Source organism: Salmo trutta, chromosome 34 (genome assembly GCF_901001165.1).
Source record: "Salmo trutta chromosome 34, fSalTru1.1, whole genome shotgun sequence".
Lineage (NCBI taxonomy): Eukaryota > Metazoa > Chordata > Actinopteri > Salmoniformes > Salmonidae > Salmo > Salmo trutta.
This window is the reverse complement of record NC_042990.1, coordinates 5,917,805-5,938,079: the sequence shown is the minus strand read 5'-3', so window position 1 is coordinate 5,938,079 and position 20,275 is coordinate 5,917,805. Positions and strand designations below refer to the sequence as shown.

The 20,275-nt window shown below is 40.7% G+C and overlaps 2 protein-coding genes across 6 annotated transcripts in view; both read left to right on the top strand.

Moving 5' to 3' along the window:
* Positions 1 to 561: 561 nt before the first annotated feature.
* On the top strand, positions 562 to 11,905 carry LOC115173398 (zinc finger protein 497). 3 transcript variants are annotated; one of them, XM_029731435.1, is made up of 5 exons: positions 562 to 659; positions 3,059 to 3,219; positions 3,527 to 3,642; positions 3,910 to 4,050; positions 10,195 to 11,905. In XM_029731435.1, the coding sequence occupies exons 2-5, from the start codon at positions 3,105 to 3,107 to the stop codon at positions 10,909 to 10,911; spliced, it is 1,089 nt and encodes a 362-aa protein (XP_029587295.1). In that variant the 5' UTR covers positions 562 to 659; positions 3,059 to 3,104; the 3' UTR covers positions 10,912 to 11,905. The 3 variants fall into 3 exon arrangements, with proteins under 3 accessions (XP_029587295.1, XP_029587297.1, XP_029587296.1); XM_029731437.1 differs by lacking the exon at positions 562 to 659 and adding an exon at positions 668 to 903; XM_029731436.1 differs by lacking the exon at positions 562 to 659 and having other exon boundaries at positions 2,905 to 3,219.
* A 1,080-nt stretch (positions 11,906 to 12,985) lies between these two features.
* Positions 12,986 to 20,275, top strand: part of LOC115173397 (histone-lysine N-methyltransferase 2B) — a 64,639-nt gene continuing 57,349 nt past the window's right edge. For all 3 annotated transcript variants that reach the window (XM_029731433.1, XM_029731434.1, XM_029731432.1), the window contains exon 1: positions 12,986 to 13,431. In XM_029731433.1, coding sequence (XP_029587293.1) covers positions 13,129 to 13,431 — 303 coding nt within the window. In that variant the 5' untranslated portion in view covers positions 12,986 to 13,128. The remainder of the gene's footprint in view (positions 13,432 to 20,275) is intronic.

Here is a 20,275-nt window from a genome sequence, read left to right as displayed (position 1 = left end):
GCATTTTTGTCTCCCCATTTCTATCATTGGAATGTGATGGAAAATTAGGCAAACGTGTGCTTTAGGACCATGCGGACGCCTCCGAGTGGTCGAGTAGGCTGTTTGGAGTGTTTATCCGACTGGTTTAAAATATATATATAAAAATAATAATAATAATAAATAAACAAATAAATAAATATATATATATATATATATATATATATATGTTATGCCCCCCCCTTCTAAAACCAAAGCTGCGCCCCTGCCCTTTACATTGTGTCGCAGTAAAAGGGCTGTCCATTTTACTCAGGAGCACCTCTAGTTTCCAAATCCACAGTATACAACCCAAGAAGCATCGCTTCTCATTCTGCGGCCCTTAAAGGCCAATCAGCTAAATGGTCAACAATATTTTTTGTTTGTGTACTCCTATAATTTATTGCACCATACTCAATATGTATGTCCAATATGAAAAATAAATAAAAATGAATGACATAATACCTGATAGAAATACTTGTAATTATTCTTTGTATAATAACTAGTATAAAATCGTTCGATAGTTCCATCATTGCCCTAATTATTATTTTACAACGTGTACAGGACAGCACTTTTATTCTGAAGGATTCCAAAAATCCGTGACCTGGAAGTACTTTACAGCAGTGCGTCGTTGGATACTTTCAAAGGTAAGCAACGGTTGTAGCTCGTTATAAACATAAGTATACATTTATTTTTAACTTGATTTTTCATGTTTATTCCCAAATTATTTTAAAGACACTTTCATATACACCTAAGACAACATTATAATACTATTTTAGCATGGTCTCGGAAAATATCTGCTATCTTATTTTCTCCCCCTCGCGTTTGTTTTGTCTGCATTGATTGACTAAAGTTTTCGCTACTTCGCTTGTTATTTTTGCAGTGTTTCTGGTTAGTTGTCATTGCCTTTTTCTTTACTGTTCTGTAAAACATAGCGAATGTTTGTTAGGTAACTGAATACCTGATTTGTTGTACTTCTCTTGCCCTCATAATTCCGCGATGGCAAAGCCCGCCAGCCTTCCCAGCTAGCATGCTAAATCCTAATTAAGTTCCTCAATAATTTGATCCACGGCGCATTTTTATTAAATTGGTTGTAACTGGGTAGTTATTGAAACAAATACCCAAAGGTTCACATTTGCTAGCTATTAGTTCCCAATTAACATTAAGGGTGCGTTCGTAAATTAACTCTGGCTGTAAACTCTGAGCACTCGTCTGAGTGCCAGAGCGCACTCCAGATTGAATTTAGAACACACTGGACTGGTGTGTGGACTTCAGTTCATCTTTCAATCACCGACGTGGGTATATGCTCCTAAAAACCAATGCGGAGGCGGGAGTGGCAGTGCTTTAAGCTCACAATAGAACCAAGTTATATTTTAGCGCTTGGCTACACAGATGCGCGTGAGCAGTGTAGGTGCAATCAACAAGGCAGGTTTTGTCGCACCTGGACTATTGTTCAGTCATGTTGTCAGGTGCCACAAAAAGGGACTTAGGAAAATTGCATTTGGCTCAGAACAGGGCAGTAGGGCTGGCCCTTGGATGTACACAGAGAGCTACTATTAATGTCAATCTCTCCTGGCTCAAAGTGGAGGAGAGATTGACTTAATCTCTACTTGTATTAATGAAAGGTACTGACATGTTGAATGCACAGAGCTGTCTGTTTGAACTACTGGCGCACAGCTCGGACACCCATGCATACCCCACAAGACATGCTACAAGAGGTCTCTTCACAGTCTGCAAGTCCAGAACAGACTATGGGAGGTGCACAGTACTACATAGAGCCATGACTTCATACACATGGATTTAGTATTGTAGATATGTGGTAGTGGTGAAGTAGGCCTACTGGTTGTATGAATTTGGGATCTATCGTCCCGCAATTGTCCCAGAGTCTGTTTTGGAATGGCTTTTTCTTTCTCGCACAGAACGACAAGCTGACCAATAGAATAGGTCAACTTTTCTACTATGGGGATAGTAAATTGACATAGGCTAGTGATTTTGCTGTTCGTTGCTCATCTTGTTGGCTGAGGAAAAGTAAATGTGGGCGGTTAATAAAACAGGCAGTTAAGTTTGGGGAAGCAAATTTTCACCATAAAAATGTACCTTTTTATAATAAAGCATTCCATGCATCCTCGCATTTGCAGACTTATGTATGTAAGATAGCCATGGCCTACTATTCCTAGATTTCATAGTCATAATTTTTGTCTAAAAGTATAACTCAATCATTGTTCACAAAAAAAGAGTAGGCTTAGAGTAGGCCTAGGCTATAGGCCAGTGGTTCTCAGCTGGTTTTGCCTCGGGACCCAAATTGAACCAGGTAGTCTGCCACGACCGAATATTTGCTTTGCGAAAAAGAATTGCCAAAATAGAATCTGGAAAACTCTTTTTAATGCTGTATTGATAGTAAATGTAGCAATTATATGACAGGGGAACAACATTCCCACCATTTTCATTGTCAATAGTACAATTTTGCCAATATTATTGATGAAGAATGTTAATAAACTCACTGGCTTGAGACCACAAAATAAAACAAAATATTGCTGCTAAGAACTCTATATTGAAAATACTGTGATTGAATTTAAAAAATATATAATATGAATTTAAAAAATATATAATAATAATAAAAAATGGTATGTTCATTATAATTTCTACCTGTTTTAAGTCATTTAAGTTCAGACTGGAGTATATTTTTCCTTAAAAAAATAATATATATATATATATATATATATATATTTTAAAAATACTGCTCAAAAAAAAAAAGTAGTGGTGAAGTAGGGGCGTGTGGGCACACAGTGTGTTGTGAAATCTGTGAATGTATTGTAATGTTTTTAAAATTGTATAAACTGCCTTAATTTAGCTGGAACCCAGGAAGAGTAGCTGCAGCAGCTATTGGGGATCCATAATAAATACAAATGATTGAATAACATGTATGTGTAAATGTATTTTGCAGCGCACTTGATGTGGGCAGTGTGGTAAGCATGTAAGAGTAAAATAAAACCATGCTACAGATATTAATGTATTCCCGTATATGATTCCTATATTTTGGTTACAGCTCGACATAAACTTTTTTGCATTGCTGGGTGGATTCAGACGTGAAAATGGATTTTGGTAACGTTATGTTGGATATAGAGCAGGTCGTTTTGGGGGAAGAGGTGATGACCAGTGCCACAGCATCCATCATCAAACCACAGACTGTCCCTGCACTCCAAACCTGTAAGCACACATTTTTATTTTATTATTTCACATTGTTGTTCATATGTATGAATTTCAAGTGCAGTATTGGGGCGGCAGGTAGCGTAGTAGTTAGAGCGTTGGGCCAGTAACTGAAAGGTTGCTAGATCGAATCCCCGAGCTGACAAGGTAAAAATCTGTCGTTCTGCCCCTGAACAAGGCAGTTAACCCACTGTTCCTAGGCCGTCGACCCACTGTTCCTAGGCCGTCATTGTAAATAAGAATTTGTTCTTAACTGACTTGCCTAGTTAATAAAGATGAAATAAAAAAAAATCTCCTCTCATTGCAGATCAGCATGACAGCCTACAGTGTTTTCAGTGCTTCATTACCTTCTGTAATGCCAAGTCCAAGGAGAGACACATGAGGAAGAGCCATCGTGAGGAATACAAGCAGTCGCTCCAGCAGGTATGGAACGGAGAAAATAAATGCAAGAGTAGGGTGAAGTTGCCCCTAGATGCTGGTTTTGGGTGAGTTTAGCATTTTCCTCAGTAGTGATTAAGTTTAAGATTTTGGGGGTAGGGGGGAGCTGATTCCATAACTGTACGATGTACCTAGGGGAAACTTCACCCCGTAGCTGCAAAGCACACAGCTTAACAGCAAAATGCTGTAGGCCTATATGCACAGCATAACAAAGACACTGTTAATTATTTGCTGTTTTATGTTATTCTGCAGACCGATACGCTGTTCACCTGTTATGTGTGCGATCGTACCTTCTCCTCTGAGGAGCTGACGCAGCACCAGGCCTCACACAGCCTGGAAGACAAGCCCTTCCGCTGCACCCACTGCCAGGGAAGCTTCCGCACTTTCTCTGAGGTGAGAGCGGTCTTTCAATGGAAGTTGTAAAGTCTTTAGCCTGTAATGACTTTTAGTTGTGTGTAAGTGCCCCAGTAATCTCATTTAACCCAGAACTAAAATCTTGTGTAATTTCAAGTTTCAAATTTGAAACTTTCACATTTGGGGAGATGCTTAATTAGGTTTTGGGGATAAGCCTAGGGTTGGGCAATATGGCCAAAATGTCATATTACAATATTTTGACAGTATTTTATGTTTTTGAATAATAAAAGTTCTAAATACGCTTTCAATAGTTCATGACCCTAGGGTGGCAACACATAAATTAAGTGATTTCAATGGGGCTTTATCCATTCTGATTTGTTTTATTCTGTTTAATGCAACTCCAAACCAAAATAATTGATCAATTTCTGCATTTCCTGCACTTTTGTTATCATTTACACACTGGCATGCAGGGCTGCATGATATGGGCAAAAAAATCTAGGCCTAGTTAATTGGTGAACTGTTGGAATCATGGAAATATGAGTATAGTGAGCACCACCTTGAATACATAGTTTGACATGGCAACAAATGAATAAGTCAGGGAGGAATTATTGACCGGGTAGGGACCAAAGTGTTGCTTAGTTTTCCCATGGGACTCTAATTAGATGGTACTTTACATGTTTTCTTACCTCATGTAGTTAGCTAGCTAACATATTCATGCTTCACCTATATAATTCCTATCTGATTTAGAAGATACTGTTGGACAAACAACATTAATATCACCAGCACTGGTACTAAGGCTATATTAGCTAGTTACATTTGCTCTGACTCTTAGTACATTTAGCAAGCTAGCTAGCTAGCTAGCCAGCTAACTAGCGATTAACATTAGCGGCTAGCGATTTATTTACAACTTGCTAAGACACACTACCAGACAGTAGTTTGCAGAAAGTAAGATGCACACACACAAATCAATAGTGTAATTATAGAATGCTTGTGGAAAGCACCATTGTTCTCACCAACATATTTTTGCATCTATCTGACCATGCAGGCGTCAGAGTGAACAACAAGAAAGTACTCATGACTCCATGTTGGAGCAACTGCTCTCTCATTGAGTGACAGGGGGTGGGGCTAGGTGTGGGAAGCGGCATGCAGCAGGAGGAGAGGGAGAAAGGCAACTCAAGTAGCAAACGGAGTAAACTATAAAAAACGGACATTAGACATGTCGGAGTTGCGTATCACATTTAAAAACCAAACATTGAAATACCATTTATAGAAGGTCAAGTAAATCTCTGTAGTGCATCTGCCTTCTGTTATCCATTGGTGCCTCTGTCTCCATGTTTGTTTCCTCAAGGTGGCCTGAGCCCAGGATTTCTGTTAGCCAACTTTTGGCTGCGTAAAAAAAAAGCAGATAAGTAAATTCCCCGGTCAATTATCCGGGGGGGAAAAAATTCCATTGCTAAATGATGCATTTTAGCCTATTCATTGATTGAAATACCAGTTGATGTAGTGTGAGAGCTCAAACAACTTTGTTGCTGTTGGATTGAAACGTGCTTTAATATGCCCAGTCATTGTGCAACAATTCTAAAGGTAATCGTCTGTAAAAAAAAGAAAAAAACAATGGCCACGATTAAACAGAGCTACTATTTTTATTTCTCAAATAGTAATTGAAGCACACTTCCCATTCACCATTCAAGTGCATACACACCACTTTGCAATGGGATGGAGGCAGTATGCATTTTAAAAAGATATACTTAATTGTGTGAAACCTGAACATTTTACTACATATTATGAGGCATGTCTTACCTTGTTTCAAAGTAGCCAAGCCAAAATCCAATAAAATGTGCAGACAATTATTTTATAGTCCTCCATATGCCATTGAAACCAGTAGCCTTTTTCTCTCATGTTCTACTGGTTTTCAAATCAACTTTCTTTCATTGTCCAGTAGCCAAAGGCACTATCCTATTCATATTAGCTACACATGCTAGTTGTTGCATATTTAGATTTTCTCTCGTTCTAAATTTCGAACAGATATTTTCATCTCTGTCGCATAAATAGCCCATCCAGCTACCTCATCCCCATACTGTATTTATTTCTTTATCTTGCTCCTTTGCACCCCAGTATCTCTATAAGGCACATTCATCTTCTGCACATCTATCACTCCATTGTTTAATTGGTATATTGTAGTTACTTCGCCACTATGGCCTATTTATTGCCTTACCTCCCTTATCCTACCTCATTTGCACAGACTATATAGACTTTTTCTACTGTACTATTGATTGTATGTTTGTTAATTCCATGTGTAACTCTGTTGTATGTGTAGAACTGCTTTGCTTTATCTTGGCCAGGTCGCAGTTGTAAATGAGAACCTGTTCTCAACTAGCTTACCTGGTTAAATAAAGGTGAAATATAAAAATGAAACCGCTCACAATGGCGTTTTCCCACTAGTTGTATTCTATAATGAACATTCGCGTGTAGCCTACTGCCATGCGTGCATTTCTGCGATTTATAATGTGAAAACATAGTTTATCAGCATTTTATGCTAAACGTTCTTATCTGTTGCGTGAGCCTCATTGCTTTTGAATGTTTTTTTGGATGCAGCCTAGGCCTACTGGTTGTATGAATTTGGGATCTATCGTCCCGCAATTGTCCCAGAGTCTGTTTTGGAATGGCTTTTTCTTTCTCGCACAGAACAACAAGCTGACCAATAGAATAGGTCAACTTTTCTACTATGGGGATAGTAAATTGACATAGGCTAGTGATTTTGCTGTTCGTTGCTCATCTTGTTGGCTGAGGAAAAGTAAATGTGGGCGGTTAATAAAACAGGCAGTTAAGTTTGGGGAAGCAAATTTTCATCATAAAAATGTACCTTTTATAATAAAGCATTCCATGCATCCTCGCATTTGCAGACTTATGTATGTAAGATAGCCATGGCCTACTATTCCTAGATTTCATAGTCATAATTTTTGTCTAAAAGTATAACTCAATCATTGTTCACAAAAAAAGAGTAGGCTTAGAGTAGGCCTAGGCTATAGGCCAGTGGTTCTCAGCTGGTTTTGCCTCGGGACCCAAATTGAACCAGGTAGTCTGCCACGACCGAATATTTGCTTTGCGAAAAAGAATTGCCAAAATAGAATCTGGAAAACTCTTTTTAATGCTGTATTGATAGTAAATGTAGCAATTATGACAGGGGAACAACATTCCCACCATTTTCATTGTCAATAGTACAATTTTGCCAATATTATTGATGAAGAATGTTAATAAACTCACTGGCTTGAGACCACAAAATAAAACAAAATATTGCTGCTAAGAACTCTATATTGAAAATACTGGGATTGAATTTAAAAAATATATAATAATAATAAAAAATGGTATGTTCATTATAATTTCTACCTGTTTAAGTCATTTAAGTTCAGACTGGAGTATATTTTTCCTTAAAAAAATAATATATATATATATAAAAAAATACTGCTCAAAAAAATAAAGGGAACACCTAAACAACACATCCTAGATCTGAATGAAAGAAATAATCTTATTAAATACTTTTTTCTTTACGTAGTTGAATGTGCTGACAACAAAATCACACAAAAAGAATCAATGTAAATCCAATTTATCAACCCATGGAGGTCTGGATTTGGAGTCACACTCAAAATTAAAGTGGAAAACCACACTACAGGCTGATCCAACTTTGATGTAATGTCCTTAAAACAAGTCAAATGAGGCTCAGTAGTGTGTGTGTGGCCTCCACGTGCCTGTATGACCTCCCTAAAACGCCTGGGCATGCTCCTGATGAGGTGGTGGATGGTCTCCTGAGGGATCTCCTCCCAGACCTGGACTAAAGCATCCGCCAACTCCTGGACAATCTGTGGTGCAACGTGGCGTTGGTGGATGGAGCGAGACATGATGTCCCAGATGTGCTCAATTGAATTCAGGTCTGGGAAACGGGCGGGCCAGTCCATAGCATCAATGCCTTCCTCTTGCAGGAGCTGCTGACACACTCCAGCCACATGAGGTCTAGCATTGTCTTGCATTAGGAGGAACCTAGGGCCAACCGCACCAGCATATGGTCTCACAAGGGGTCTGAGGATCTCATCTCGGTACCTAATGGCAGTCAGGCTACCTCTGGCGAGCACATGGAGGGCTGTGCGGCCCCCCAAAGAAATGCCACCCCACACCATGACTGACCCACCGCCAAACCGGTCATGCTGGAGGATGTTGCAGGCAGCAGAACGTTCTCCACGGCGTCTCCAGGCTCTGTCACGTCTGTCACATGTGCTCAGTGTGAACCTGCTTTCATCTGTGAAGATCACAGGGCGCCAGTGGCGAATTTGTCAATCTTGGTGTTCTCTGGTAAATGCCAAACGTCCTGCACGGTGTTGGGCTGTAAGCACAACCCCCACCTGTGGACGTCGGGCCCTCATACCACCCTCATGGAGTCTGTTTCTGACCGTTTGAGCAGACACATGCACATTTGTGGCCTGCTGGAGGTCATTTTGCAGGGCTCTGGCAGTGCTCCTCCTTGCACAAAGGCGGAGGTAGCGGTCCTGCTGCTGGGTTGTTGCCCTCCTACGGCCTCCTCCACGTCTCCTGATGTACTGGCCTGTCTTCTGGTAGCGCCTCCATGCTCTGGACACTACGCCGACAGACACAGCAACCTTTCTTGCCACAGCTCGCATTGATGTGCCATCCTGGATGAGCTGCACTACCTGAGCCACTTGTGTGGGTTGTAGACTCCGTCTCATGCTACCACTAGAGTGAAAGCACCGCCAGCATTCAAAAGTGACCAAAACATCAGCCAGGAAGCATAGGAACTGAGAAGTGGTCTGTGGTCACCACCTGCAGAACCACTCCTTTATAGGGGGTGTCTTGCTAATTGCCTATAATTTCCACCTGTTGTCTATTCCACTTGCACAACAGCATGTGAAATTTATTGTCAATCAGTGTTGCTTCCTAAGTGGACAGTTTGATTTCACAGAAGTGTGATTGACTTGGAGTTACATTGTGTTGTTTAAGTGTTCCCTTTATTTTTTTGAGCAGTATATATATATATAATGACCTCAACCTCTTTGGGGCGTGACCCACCACTTGAGAATCGCTGCTATAGGCTATATCAGAGCCTACATTTCTTCTCCTTTCTTTGCACAGGAAAGTGTTTGCCTTTTTGTAAACACATTTCATGCAATTCTACAACTTTTTATATGACTGGAGACATTAGCAGGATCTTCTTTTAATACGACAAAAATTACAGGGTAACCTTCTCTGCTGACACAAACAAACACATCAATAAAAATATCATTGTCCGAGTCATATATTAGGCCTATGAAAAGGAGAGACACAAATCCAATATGACATCCATCTAACCTGAAGAAGAAATTATTGTCCAAAAACAAGAAGTGGCACTAACCCAATGATAGACAGTGAATATGGACACTTACTGAGGACATGGCCAATATTCTTTGCTGGTGCCAATAAGATAGGCTACTCTTTGCTTAATTAAGTTTAACATTTTCATAACGAAAAGACAGATTGGAGTCTTTAAATTTTCTTCTCTTTACAGCAATAGCCATTTGTTTTCCAAACAGTTTTTCTGCGATTGTAATTTTAAATATTGTGGTATGCCTGGCTGGGTCTCTGCTTTTCACTGACAGTCTCAACTCATCAATCACCCAAATTGCGGGCCCTTCCGACTGTAGGCTATGCCATTCTAAACAATCCACAGCTTTTGATTTTTAAATAACTTAATGATCCTCTGTGGCAAAATCATGCTTTCTGGTGTAGTAGCCTATTTTGAATCATTGAATGTATTTTTTGTATAGACAGTATGCTAATTAGGATATATCATTTTGGAAATTAAATTTACTTTTGGAAAAGCTCAGCTTCCCCTAGCCTTATGGACGCGCCGCCTATGTATTCTAATATCTTCAAATTGCTCATGGGAGTTTGGTAAGAATGATGCACCCCGTTGCATGTTCTGTTAAGATGAATTACCATAAACTAAATGTGTTTTCTGTCATTCTAAGAACCGTAGGTGGAAGCTCTAATCATGTTACAATGTATATGGGTCCGGTACCTTTTTTAAATGTCCGGTAAATTAAAATGCTGCCAGGCAAATGTCCGGCGCCACATTTTCATAACGGAAACCCTGCCTGAACCTCTTTGTAATTTTTTGTCTCTTGATGTCTCTCATAGTTGTCAGTCCACCGGCGACAGCTGTGCAAGGAGCGTCGGTGTGCGTGCAAGGACTGTGGCATGGTATTGCGGGGCCCAAACCAGTTACGCACCCACTGCCTCACCCAGCACCCCCAGCTGCTGGAAGAGGCGGATGATGACACCAAGACTCATCGTTGTGGCAAGTGTGGCCGCAGGTTTGAGATGGAGGTGGAGCTTGTGCTGCACCGGGAGAACTTTGTGGGTCATCGGCATTGCGATGCAAAAGTCCCAGCCAAAAAACGCGGACGCCCTCCCAAGAAAGTTTCTGTGGCTGAGCCAAAGTCTGCTGAGCGAGAGGCAGCTAATGGAGAGAAGAGTGGGAAAGCTGACGATGGGGGAGAGGAGCTTGTGGCAAAAGGAGGGAAACGACCGGGTCCACCCCATAAGGAGGAGCTCCAAATTCCCTGTCCTGAAGCTGAGTGTGACCTCATGTTCTCCTCTGTTGCCCTTCTCCGGGCCCACAAGAAGGAGAAGCACAGGCGGCCACCTCCACCTCTCAAGACTCACCCCTGCTCTGAATGTGAAGAGAGCTATGTTCGACCGGAGCAGCTCAAAGCCCACATGGTCATGGCTCACGGCTATGGCCAACACAACTGCCCCACCTGCGGCAAGACCTTTGGCCGGGAGAGCAACCTAAAGGCACACCAGAAGACCCACACTGAGGGAGAAGAGGCAACAGACAAAGAAAATAGATAATCTGGGGTTAAAGGTGCAATATGCAGAAATTGCTTACCATTTTCTGGTTGCTAAAATTCTAATAGTTTGCCTAATTTTAGTTTGACAAAACAAGCAATGTATAGCATAGAGAATCATTCTACCATCTAAACCACTGTGAAATATATTGTCAGCTGTTTGAGGCTGGTGTACAAACCCAAAAGTAAAAGCCGCAAAACGAAACTTAAGGGAATCATAGAAATGGCGCACATAGAACAGATCTACGGCTTCTTAGACTTACTTTCAATGAGTTGCTTCTTTCTATAACTCATATTTCTATGTGAATTTGGTCAGGTTACCTACAAAGTTAGATGCTGCAGCTTTTAAGGGTTTGGAAAATATAATTTAGTTAAAACAGGCATTGATGTGGGTGGGTTTTTTGTTCAAGATGGGAGTTTGGAGTATGTGACATACCATTATGGATAAGCACTCAGTTGGATCATTAGCTTGTTCCTGGTTGCTTCCACTGATTATTTTGAAGTGCTTTTAGAACCCTCTAATGATGTGTACATGATTGTGAATTTCAACTGCCAGCCCCCTTCCAGGGTAGGAATCTATTTCCATATTACCTCAATTGTGAGAAGATTTAGTAACTTATCATATTGATTTTAGTAGGAAATCAATGCGTTTTTTGGTTCACATTTTAGTCATTTAGCAGATGCTCTTATCCAGAGCAACTTACAGGAGCAATTAGGGTTAAATTCTTTGCTCAAGGGCACATCAACAGATTTGTCATCTAGTCAGCTCGGGATTCGACCTTTCAGTTACTGGCCCATCGCTCTTAATCGCTGGGCAACCTACCGCCTTCAACATTCCACTCATCATTTAGTTTACATTCCTGTGAAGGCATCTTCTGATCATGTACATTTATATATATTGGTCCGGAGAATATATTGTTCTGTGAAGGATGTCGTTGTTGTGATATGATCTTGTATTTTTTTCATCCATAATTAAATAGTAAGGAGTGATTTTTAAATTGGAGTCTGTAATTTATGTGAATTTGAGATTAGTGGAAACTAGTCTGTGAACCTGAAATTAATGGAAAAGATTAATACTGAGTAAGATTGTATGGTGCTTATCTTTTCAATTCATTGAGGTTGTGGCAGAAGGAGCTAGTGAGGATGGAGAATGAGAAGGAAATCCAAAGACAGAAAAAGGAAAAGATGAGAGGTCAAGGATGAATGAATGTAAAAAATAAGCCTAAAATAAGGCAACTGCTTGTTGTTGAGAATGGGAAAGAGGAGAATAACACCTGGAACCAGCTAAGGAGTGAGCTGGAGATTAACCCAGCTAAGAGAAGTGGAGGAGAAAAGGAGATGGACTAAGGAGGGATGGGTCCAGGTCCAAACCATTCTGGAGAAGAGCAGCAGAGAAACAGGAAAGGGGGATGGTGCTGTGGAGGAGGAAAAGAGTAGATAGGTTTACGAGGGATTGGTCGAGAAGCAGCAGAGAAACGGTATATAAGGGTGGTGCTGTTGAAGTAGATGGATACTCTGGAGAGTCATCATAAAAAATAATGGCAGGTGTGGCTCAGTTGGTAGAGCATGGTGTTTGCAACGCCAGGGTTGTGGGTTCGATTCCCACGGGGGACCAGTACGGGGGGAAAAATGTAAGAAATGTATGCATTCACTACTGTAAGTCGCTCTGGATAAGAGCTTCTGCTAAATGACTAAAATGTGATGTAAATGTTGAGCCAAATGGAAATGAGTATCATGGAGAAGGAATGCAGAGAGAGATGGAATGACATCGATTTTGAGGGGTATTTTATATTGCTGTGATCACCACTTAAGATCATTACAAATAAGAATCTGTGTGGTTACCTGCACAATAATATATACATATTATGGCAAAAAGGAGAGGAACATGTGGGCAGAAGGAGAGAAAAAAAGGGTCAAAGTTGCAAACATTTACTGCAAGTGGACTGAATACTGAATAATAATGCATTTTACTATACATGTATGTTTATGTTCTTTTATTTCCTTTTAATACTTTTTTACTTAATTGAAATATAAAACAAAATGTATATGTACTCCACATTCATAAACCCCCAAAAAGAATGCTGAGAATTCTGAAATACAACAAACTCGTTTTCCCATGATGCAATGGTATTTCCTTCCGATCTCGCGCCTTTCCATCTTGTTTCACCAGAAGCGCTACAGACACAGCGCACTACCACCGTTGTTGTTATAGTAGTGAATAATGGCGGCAGCGGGAGGGGGATTATCATCTCCCGCTAATGGCGCGGGTTCCAGCACGCCGGCCGTAGCCCGGGCCCGTTTCCCGGGCCGGCCATGGACATCTCGTATTCGGCTACGATCGGAGAAACGTCCGCAGCGGGGAAGGTTGGGCTCGGAAAGTGGAGGGATAGTCACTGGAGGCCGGAGGCCCATCAACATTGGACTAACGTTGAGCGAGGACCCGTCGCTGCTGCGCTTACTTGGGATTGCTGATAAACATAGGCGCCAGAGAGACGCGGGTTTCTACTCAAGCGGGAGTGGAGAGGTGAGTTTCCAAGCCGTGTAACAGCCCCACACCACAGACCCAATTAACACGTGCATGTTCCACAGCTTTCGCTGTGTAATATAGATTATATTGAGAATAAAGTGTCTGATAACGTTCGTTACCTGGCTACAGTAGGTATCCAACTATACAATTGTTCAAACTTCAATTCTTGCTGAACCAGAATCTGTGTTTACAGGTGACGTTCAAGCCGTATTCAACGCCTCTTTTATAAATCCAGATTGTGGTTCAAATGTTTGCTAGTTACTGTACCAATCCACTGTACTCAGTGACAAGTAAACATTAGTAGTTAACAGTGACAACATCTCCTGACAGCCTCCTAGACTGACATTAACGTTACCAGGATCTTTGATAATCGATGATTTTAGGCGTTGAAATTGGCGGTAGCCAACATTACTCTGTCTGGATACAAGTTTTTCTGCCAATTTAACTAGCTTTTCTAAAACAATGTAGTTAGCAAGTGATGCTATCTAGTTAGCAACTTTTGCAACACAGTCACATTTTCACACATCCACCATCACTCTACGTAGTATCGACACATTATAACATATTTGGTATCAACGTTGCCCCTGTTCAGTCACATTATGCCATAGTATCTGTCATTTAGTCCACTCCCGACAGCCCCCATCGTAAGTGAAAGATGTCTGGCCCTGTGGAACAGAAACGATCTTGAGACATTCCACTGCATGTTGTAAGTGGGCTACACCAAAAGCTTGGCCCGTGTGTCATTTAAACTAAGAGCAGTTTGTTCTAGTTCATATTTAACTGACTTCTCCCACCATGGTCTACTAGTATTGACAGTTATCTTTTATGTGAGCTTGTCATCGCATTATCAATCAAATTGGCGCTCATGCCATGCTCACAACAACTAGGCTAATTGCTGCGTGACATGCCCCATTCGGCAAGCAATTTAGAACTAGTCTACTGAGACCAGTGGTCACCAACCATTTTTGAGTGAAGATTACTTTGAGTCAAAATGCAAGCCAAGATCTACCGATCAGAATATGGTTTTTTTTTTTACATGACTTCAAAAACGTAAGCCTATGTAACATTAACCTATTAAAAGCATTACTCTAGCAATGAGGTGTGTGAATCTAATAGCAACAGCTATGATGTGCTGCTAATATGACTAGGATTGTGCCTTTGGATTCTGGACAACGAAAGAGAGTTGATATGAAAATAGAATAGGAGAGAAATGCTGGTTAATTGCATGAGGAAGTCTTTATAAAATAATTGCCTCCACGTTTCTACTGATGGACTTTCGCAAGGCAACTTTGAAGCAAGGTAAAACAGGCCTCATTATTCAAATCAAGTCACATTTTATTTGTCACATGAAAGGTTTACAGCAGGTGTAAATTTCACTTTACAGTGAAATGCTTACTTACAAGCCCTTGACCAACAATGCAATTTTAAGGAAATCCCTAAAAAAGTAAGAGATAAGAATAACAAATAATTAAAAAGCAGCAGTAAATAACAATAGCGGGGCTATGTACAGGGGGTACTGGACATGTAGGTAGAGTTATTAAAGTGGCAATGCATAGATAATAACAGAGTAGCAGCAGTATGGGGGGGGGGGGCAGGCAATGCAAATAGTCTGGGTAGCCATTTGATTAGCTCTTCAGGAGTGTTATGGCTTGGGGGTAGAAGTTGTTTAGAAGCCTCTTGGACCTAGACTTGGCGCTCCGGTACCGCTTGCCGTATGATAGCAGAGAGAACAGTCCATGACTAGGGTGGCTGGAGTCTTTGACTATTTTTAGGTCTTTCCTCTGACACCGCCTGGTATAGAGGTCCTGGATGGCAGGAGGCTTGGCCCCGGTGATGTACTGGGCCTTACGCACTACCCTCTGTAGTGTCTTGCGGTTGGAGGCCGAGCAGTTGCCATACCAGTCAGGATGCTCTTGATGGTGCAGCTGTGAAACCTTTTGAGGATCTGAGGACCCATGCTAAATATTTTCAGTCTCTTGAGGGGCAATAGGTTTTGTCGTGCCATCTTCACGACTGTCTTGCTGTGCTTGGACCATGTTAGTTTGTAGGTGATGTGGACCCCAAACTAACTTGAAGCTCTCAACCTGCTCCACTACAGCCCCGTCGATGAGAACGGGGGCGTGCTCGGTCCTCCTTTTCCTGTAGTCAACAATCATCTCCTTTGTCTTGATCACGTTGAGGGAGAGATTGGTTAATTGCATCACAAGGTCAGGTCTCTGACCACCTCCCTATAGGCTGTCTCATCGTTGTCGGTGATCAGGCCTACCACTGTTGTCATCAGCAACCTTAATGATGATGAAGTCGTGCTTGGCCGTGCAGTCATGAGTGAAGAGGGAGTACAGGAGGGGACTGAGCACGCACCCATGAGGGGCCCCTGTGTTAAGGATCAGCGTGGCGGATGTGTTGTTACCTACCCTTACCACTTCAGAGGAGCCCGTCAGGAAGTCCAGGATCCAGTTGCAGAGGGAGGTGTTTAGTCCCAGGGTCCTTAGCTTAGTGATGAGCTTTGAGGGCACTATGGTGTTGAACGCTGAGCTGTAGTCAATGAATAGCATTCTCACATAGGTGTTCCTTTTGTCCAGGTGCGAAACGGCAGTGTGGAGTGCAATACAGATTGCATCATCTGTGGATCTGAAGGTGCGTGCGGTATGCGAATTGGAGTGGGTCGAAGTCAAGTAAAACATTCAGGGTTTAAACAATAATACTGGCTCAAGCTCACATTGCAAAGTGGTAAGTGTCTTGCTGATAGTGAGGCTATAGCCTACTAGTATTGACAGTTCTCTTTTTTTGTGAGCTTGTCATCGTATCATCAATCAAATGGTCGCCCATGCCATGCTCACAACTAAGCTAATTTATGCTTGACATGCCCAATTCTGCAAGCAATTTAGAACTAGTCTATTTAGACCCGTGGTCACCAACCATTTCTGAGTGAAGATCACTTTCTGAGTCAAAATGAAAGCCGAGATCTCCACATCAGATTTTTTTACATGACTTAAAAAACGTAAGCCTATGCAACTATAACCTATTAAAAACAGTACTATAGAAATTAAGTTTGTGCAGTAGGCTATAGGCCCAATTAGGGATGCACATTTCGGTAAATTTTGCTGCCGACTAACTGACCCTCATTAACCAGTCAACAAACAGTTAAATTGTTTCCAAACAGTAAAATGAAGTGACCAACAGAAAATACGATTTGAGATATGTATATAATGGCGAGATGCTTATGTTTCCGTCCTAACAATTAGAGTCAGCCCAATGCAGAAAGGCAAGCGACAAGTTTAGACCCAAAATAAGCCCATATAGACATATTGGGCTTATTTTGGACAGATTTTTTGCGAAAGTGAAACCTCTCACTTTGCCACTTCCACACTGATACTGTTCATGCAAACAAGGACTGGAACTTTTTCATGAAGAGCTTAATGGAAACATGCAACAATAGCAAGTCTATCGTCTTCCAGTCAAAAGGCTATAGCCTATTATTGAACATGCAAGTCCTGTAATGAAGTGGCTAATAAAACGTAATTTGTCAAAATGCAATTAGCGGAAAACACCATTCTAAATCTAATGCGAACAGTTGTGACAGAGATTACAATCTCCTTTAGAAACGTAGAAAGATGGGGAATCTAATAGCAACAACTATGATGTGTTGCTAATATGACTAGGATTGTGCCTTTGGATTCTGGACAACAAAAGAGAGTTGATATGAAAATAGAATAGGAGAGAAATGCTGTTTAATTGCATGAGGAAGTCTTTATAAAATAATTACCTCCACGTTTCTACTGATGGATTTTCGCAAAGCAACTTTGAAGCAAGGTTAAACAGGCTTCATTATTTGAATTAAAGTAAAACGTTCAGGTTTTAAACAATTATACTACCTCAAGCTCACATTGCAAAGTGGTGGGTGACACGCTGATAGTCAATGGTAGGCAGGCTATAGCCTATACAGGTGATTCCCAACCTTTTTGGTTATTGTACCACCAACTGAATTTTGCTCTGGCTGGAGTACTCCTGAAGTACCCCCTCGTGCATTTTACCAGTAGGCCTACGGTCTCATGAGTCTTCTCAAGTACCCCCTGTGGATAGGCCTAGTACCCCTGGTTTGGAACAACTGGCCTACACACCCGAATGGCGAATGGGAGGCAAACCGGTTAACCCTTAACATCCCGAGGCCCAATACATTATCACTGCATATTGGCTTTGCTTGAATTGCCCTGCCAATGCATTGTTGTTCGGACCATTTTTCAACATTTGAGGTAGCCTATATGATCACACCGGTAGTAGATCAGTTGTTGTATTACTTGTGAGGAACAGCTGAGTGAGCATCCATTTTAATATTTTACTGGGCTGATGGTGCCTTCATCTGATGGTCAGTCTCAGCGGAGGGAGAGGGCAGGAGGAGACTGAGGTTCACCTTTCAACATCCCCCTACTCTCCCTTTCCTCCACTGACCAAAAAGGGACACTGTCTTCCAGCTGATGGTGACACTTGAGTTGCACTGCATTATTTCTGCCTCATACACAAATTCATGTTGCTACTCCTATGAACAGAGAGAAAGTTAAATATTTCTACATATAAAAAAAGACCTAAGCCGCTAATAGTAATGCAAACCTATCAATACACTTTCCTAGTCATTCATTACATCTGCAGTATTGGTTGCAGCGCAAGTGGAAGTAGGAAGAATGCACATTTTAATAGCCTATAAAATTGCTGAGTAAGAACTTAAACATGAACTCACTCATAAAAACAGCAACTCTTTTCTGTGTTCATTGACAGTCTCTCTGGTCATGGTTCGGGTGCAACTACCACCAACAGCACAAGATAAAGTCTTGCATTCCTATACATTTTTTTATCATTGCTTTTCTTACAGAAATGTTTGGCGATCGACTAGGAATGCTTTAGAGATCGACCAGTCTATCGCGATCGACCGGTTGGTGACAACTGTTATAGACCTATGTATCTTAGATAACTTGTTACTCACTCACCATTTCTTTTTTTCATCACTACTATCAGTCCCTGATATTCTTTTCACCAGGCTTTGTTGTTAACTTATTGAATGGCTATATGTAGGCTTATTGATTCAACGCTATAGTTAGACGAAACTCACCGTTCATTTAATAATGTATCTTATGGAAGCGCAAACCATACTAATTTGTTGAATGGCAATGTCCTCTGTTAGATTCATGCTGTTAGATTAATGCTTAATCACCATGATCATGGGGCTTTACAGTGTGACATCACTTTGTTCCGACTGAACTGATGCAATCCTTGGTAGTGGACTGTACAGTTACATTTTAAGTTGCTTCCTCTGGGTATGTCAGACAGCTCTACGCAGTCACCTGATGTGGAGTACAGCAGTGGCATGGTTTCACTGACAGGGATTTTATCATTCTGATTCATTTACATTTTAGTCATTTAGCAGACTCTTATCCAGAGCGACTTAAAGGAGCAATTAGGGTTAAGTCGACATATGTTTCACTTAGCCAGTTCTGAAATTCAAACCAGCAACCTTTCGGTTATTTGTCCAATGCTCTTAACCGCTAGGCTACCTGCCACCCCTGAATTAGAGGTCAACCGATTATGAATTTTCAACGCCGATACCGATTATTGGAGGGCCGAAAAAAAGCCGGTACCGATTAATCGGCCGATTTTTATATATATATATTTATTTGTGATAATGACAATTACAACAATACTGAATGAACACTTTTATTTTAACTTAATATAATATATAAATAAAATCAATTTAGTCTCAAATAAATAATGAAACATGTTCAATTTGGTTTAAATAATGCAAAAACAGTGTTGGAGAAGAAAGTAAAAGTGCAATATGTGCCATGTAAAAAAGCTAACGTTTAAGTTCCTTGCTCAGAACATGAGAACATATGAAAGCTGGTGGTTCCTTTTAACATGAGTCTTCAATATTCCCAGGTAAGAAGTTTTAAGTTGTAGTTATTATAGGACTATTTCCCTCTATACCATTTGTATTTCATATACCTTTGACTATTGGATGTTCTAATAGGTACTTTAGTATTGCCAGCCTAATCTCGGGAGTTGATAGGCTTGAAGTCATAAACAGCGCAATGCTTGAAGCATTGCGAAGAGCTGTCCAACTCGTGTTATTTCATAGTTTTGATGTCTTCACTATTATTCTACAATGTGGACAAAAGTTTAAAAAATTAGGAAAAACCTTTGACTGGTACTGTATCTTAGGGAAGCGCAAACCATACTAATGTGTTGAGTTTGAATATTAAACTAAACTGTCTGACAGAGAACCTTGAATCAGTAGTCTTTTGCATGAATGCACATTTTAATGTGACAAAGTGAATAAAAAGAGGGTGAATTGTCAGTAATGAACTAGATGAGTAAATTCCAACCTAATTGATGGGTATTTTAATTTATTGTACAAAAACTAAAAAGTGTGCAAGTGGATAACATTGCAGCACAATAGCCTATAGGAGGAGCCAAAATACAACAGAGGATTTCATCACATTTTAAAATGAGCTGTTGGAACTTTTAACTCGATCAACATCAATATGTTATTTTATATTCACTCACATCTGGCATCACAATTTGTGTATATCAGCACAATTGTTATTGTGGCAAAGTTGAAGGAAATGAACAAAGTATGTTCAAGAAGATGAAACTAGCAAATTGATTGGAGAAGTGGGAAATATCAACAAGATGTATCCTATATTCATGTGCTCTTTTAGTCTGCAATTTTGTGGTCAGCCAGTGTAGTTTGTTGATGATAGGTTTGTAACCAGGAGCAATACTCTTCCTCAGTGATACTGGGCCTGTATTCAAAAAACATCTCAGAGTAGGAGACGGATTGCTGATCTAG

Excerpts from the sequence above, each read along its gene's own strand:
- LOC115173398 (XM_029731435.1), top strand. The coding sequence starts at position 3,105 with ATGGATTTTGGTAACGTTATGTTGGATATAGAGCAGGTCGTTTTGGGG. Across the intron at positions 3,220-3,526 it reads TGTCCCTGCACTCCAAACCT|ATCAGCATGACAGCCTACAG; the intron begins GTAAGCACACAT and ends CTCTCATTGCAG. Across the intron at positions 3,643-3,909 it reads ACAAGCAGTCGCTCCAGCAG|ACCGATACGCTGTTCACCTG; the intron begins GTATGGAACGGA and ends GTTATTCTGCAG.